This window comes from Etheostoma spectabile, chromosome 22, assembly GCF_008692095.1.
Source record: "Etheostoma spectabile isolate EspeVRDwgs_2016 chromosome 22, UIUC_Espe_1.0, whole genome shotgun sequence".
In the NCBI taxonomy this organism is placed as follows: Eukaryota; Metazoa; Chordata; class Actinopteri; order Perciformes; family Percidae; genus Etheostoma; species Etheostoma spectabile.
The window spans coordinates 14,699,989-14,703,096 of NC_045754.1; the positions used below are offsets into that span (position 1 = coordinate 14,699,989).

The 3,108-nt window shown below is 42.5% G+C and overlaps 1 protein-coding gene across 1 annotated transcript in view; it reads left to right on the forward strand.

The window, feature by feature from the left end:
* Positions 1–3,108, forward strand: part of cct5 (chaperonin containing TCP1, subunit 5 (epsilon)) — a 6,273-nt gene that overhangs the window by 2,843 nt on the left and 322 nt on the right. The window contains exons 5-10 of the mRNA XM_032503720.1: positions 1,279–1,471; positions 1,730–1,879; positions 1,970–2,089; positions 2,273–2,458; positions 2,568–2,705; positions 2,851–3,031. Coding sequence (XP_032359611.1) covers positions 1,279–1,471; positions 1,730–1,879; positions 1,970–2,089; positions 2,273–2,458; positions 2,568–2,705; positions 2,851–3,031 — 968 coding nt within the window. The remainder of the gene's footprint in view (positions 1–1,278; positions 1,472–1,729; positions 1,880–1,969; positions 2,090–2,272; positions 2,459–2,567; positions 2,706–2,850; positions 3,032–3,108) is intronic.

Genomic DNA, 3,108 nt, shown 5'->3' on the forward strand with positions numbered 1-3,108 from the left:
GAATGTGTTTGACGTGTTCCAGGAGAGAAACCTTTACAGCCAACAGACTAAAGAAGACAGACATCAACAGGTGTTTTGAAGTTTGGTTGGAGTAAAATGGCGAACCTTTTGAAGTCAATCGACTCACACAGTTGTGTAGACATATTCCACATATTAATCCATGTTCCCGCCACAGTGTTCATGCGTATTTACTAACCAGCTATCAGGTCGCTGGTGAAAGCCCCCTGTAGTGTTCTCTGTCCTGCGGTTGTCTCCGCCATGCTGCTAGCCCTACGTATCCATACTTCCATGACCGTAACGTTACCAGGGTTAGCTTCTGTTTCGGGGAAAGGGGGCTTGGCGTCCTCCTTTACCTTGTTAAAGTAAGCTAGGTTAGCCTTCAAATCTGTGGGATGTTTCCCTGTAATAAACCGTCCACATATTTCACCACCTTACACTGCAAGGCACTTGCTTTTATCTGACACAGTCATAATCAAGTGGGACTCGGCCACTTTCTTCCGACTTTTGATACCGCCATGAGGCCAAGCGAGGGGCACGGACTGTTAGTGTTCAATTTTACATGGAATGTCGGAATTTCTGGGTTCCCAGTCAGAAAGTACACGTCTATGGGAAATGTCACAGTCGGAAAGATATGTTATTTATTCTATGAAAGACATTGACAAAGATAAAAAGTAAGGACATTTACTCGTTAATTTTAACCAAAAAGATTTTTCTTCTTCTTTTTTTGGGCACCTATAGCACATTGTGCATCACCACAAGCCTGTACACATAGAGCCTTCAATGAAGAGAAGGGAGAGCATTGCAGCTCATGGGAGCACTTTAAAACCTATTTTATACAGTCTGTTTAAAACTCACAGAAGAAAGTGTTTGTGATGCATTCGGCTCGTGAAATTAAATGAGAATCAAAGTCATTTAATTTTAAATCATTCATTTAAAAATTAAATCGTGAATAGGGTGAATCAAGATCGTGATTTTTATAACTATTAACCGCACAGGCAAAAAGGTAACTCTCTGGCGTCAGTGAGCCATTACGCATGCACAATGCTTCTACCACAATTTGATAACTTACTACAGCATGTCCAACGTTAGACGTTGTAGAGGCAGCCTGGAAAAAACAACGAAACACACAGATGGGCTCACATAGTAGGAGCTGACAAATAAAAAGATTTGTGCTATATTTTGTTAAAATTGTACCGAAAAAAAAAGTATTAAGGAACCGGGATCACCCTAATCATCAACTAAGATATTAAATCTTACAGTTCTGTTGTTGTCTTTCAGTATCAACCGGTGTCACAGACAGATGGCAGAGATTGCAGTGAATGCCATCCTCACTGTGGCCGACATGGAGAGAAAGGACGTAGACTTTGAGCTCATCAAGATGGAGGGAAAAGTGGGAGGCAAGCTGGAGGACACACAGCTCATCAAGGGAGTCATAGTTGACAAAGAGTTCAGTCACCCTCAGATGCCCAAGGTACAAACGGGGAGCTTCATTTTTGGATGTCATCAGCTCTATATCCGGTTTTGTCTTTGATCACATGAAACCCAATAGTTGACGATGCAGAAGGACAAATTTAATGTCCGTTTGAGGCCATTAGATCAGTGTAGATAAAAATACGATTTAAACTTTAGAGGACAAGCCCATAGGTTGCCGACATGTTGACTTTTTTTCTTTTATGTGACCACTGTAAGATAATGATGCTGACATCAGTTATTCCTTGTTCCCACTCAGGTCCTCAAAGATGTTAAAATGGCTATCCTTACCTGCCCGTTTGAGCCACCTAAGCCGAAGACCAAACATAAGTTGGATGTGACCTGTGTGGAGGACTACAAAGCTCTTCAGAAATATGAAAAGGACAAGTTTGAAGAGATGATCAAACAGGTAAGTGCTGCAGCGTCTACTGTACTAAAACTGAATTCTTAACATCTACATTGGCACATGCTCAAAAAGTGAACTCCTTTCTCTTTTTAGATCAAAAGCAATGGTGCCAACTTGGCCATTTGCCAGTGGGGCTTTGATGATGAAGCCAACCACCTCCTGCTCCAGAATGAGCTGCCAGCCGTACGCTGGGTCGGAGGGCCTGAGATCGAGGTGAGATCATTTTGTCACATGATAGAACCCCTTGATGTTAACTTACTTTTGAACATAATATTTCCACGTCCTTTGTCACTTAGATCAAACGTGTATTCACATGTTATGGGCATATGGTGCTGATGAGCAGAAAGTACTTAGTTTGTGTTCAAGTTTTTATTGTCTATTGTGATTCCTCTGCAGTTGATTGCTATAGCCACAGGAGGCCGCATCGTGCCAAGGTTCTCTGAGTTAACACCAGAGAAGCTCGGCACAGCTGGTGTGGTGAAGGAGATCACCTTTGGCACTACAAAGGATCGCATGTTGGTTATTCAGGAGTGTAAGAACACCAGGGCTGTAACAATTTTCATCCGCGGAGGCAACAAAATGGTAAGCACAAATGAGACGTGCACTCTAAAGTAAAATGACTGTACCAATTTTAATTAATCTATCAGTCTTGGTTCACCTTTTATTTCACTCATTATTTTCATCCCATTAGATCGTTGAAGAGGCCAAGCGTGCTCTCCATGACGCTTTGTGTGTAATTCGCAATCTGGTCAGAGACAACCGTATAGTGTATGGAGGAGGAGCTTCAGAGATTGCATGTGCACTGGCTGTCAACCAGGCTGCAGAGAAGGTGAGACAACTAAAACCCATTCTCAGAAATGAGCTAAATTTAAAAATGCTATTCCTTTTTATAGGATAAGAGTGAATGTTTGACACACTTTTGCCGTTTCTCTTGCTGCTCTGATCATTTTTATTTCTGCTCCTCGCCTTTCTAGTGCCCATCATTGGAGCAGTATGCCATGAGGTCGTTTGCTGATGCTCTGGAGGTAATCCCCATGGCGCTGGCTGAGAACAGTGGGTACAACCCAATCCAGACCATGACAGAGGTCCGAGCCAAACAGGTCAAAGAAAACAACCCCTTCCTCGGCATTGACTGTCTGCGCAACAACACCAATGGTAAGAAAGGAACCGTGGTCAATGGTACCACTGCATTTAAATGTCAAAACAGGACAACATGATATTGAATGCCTTTT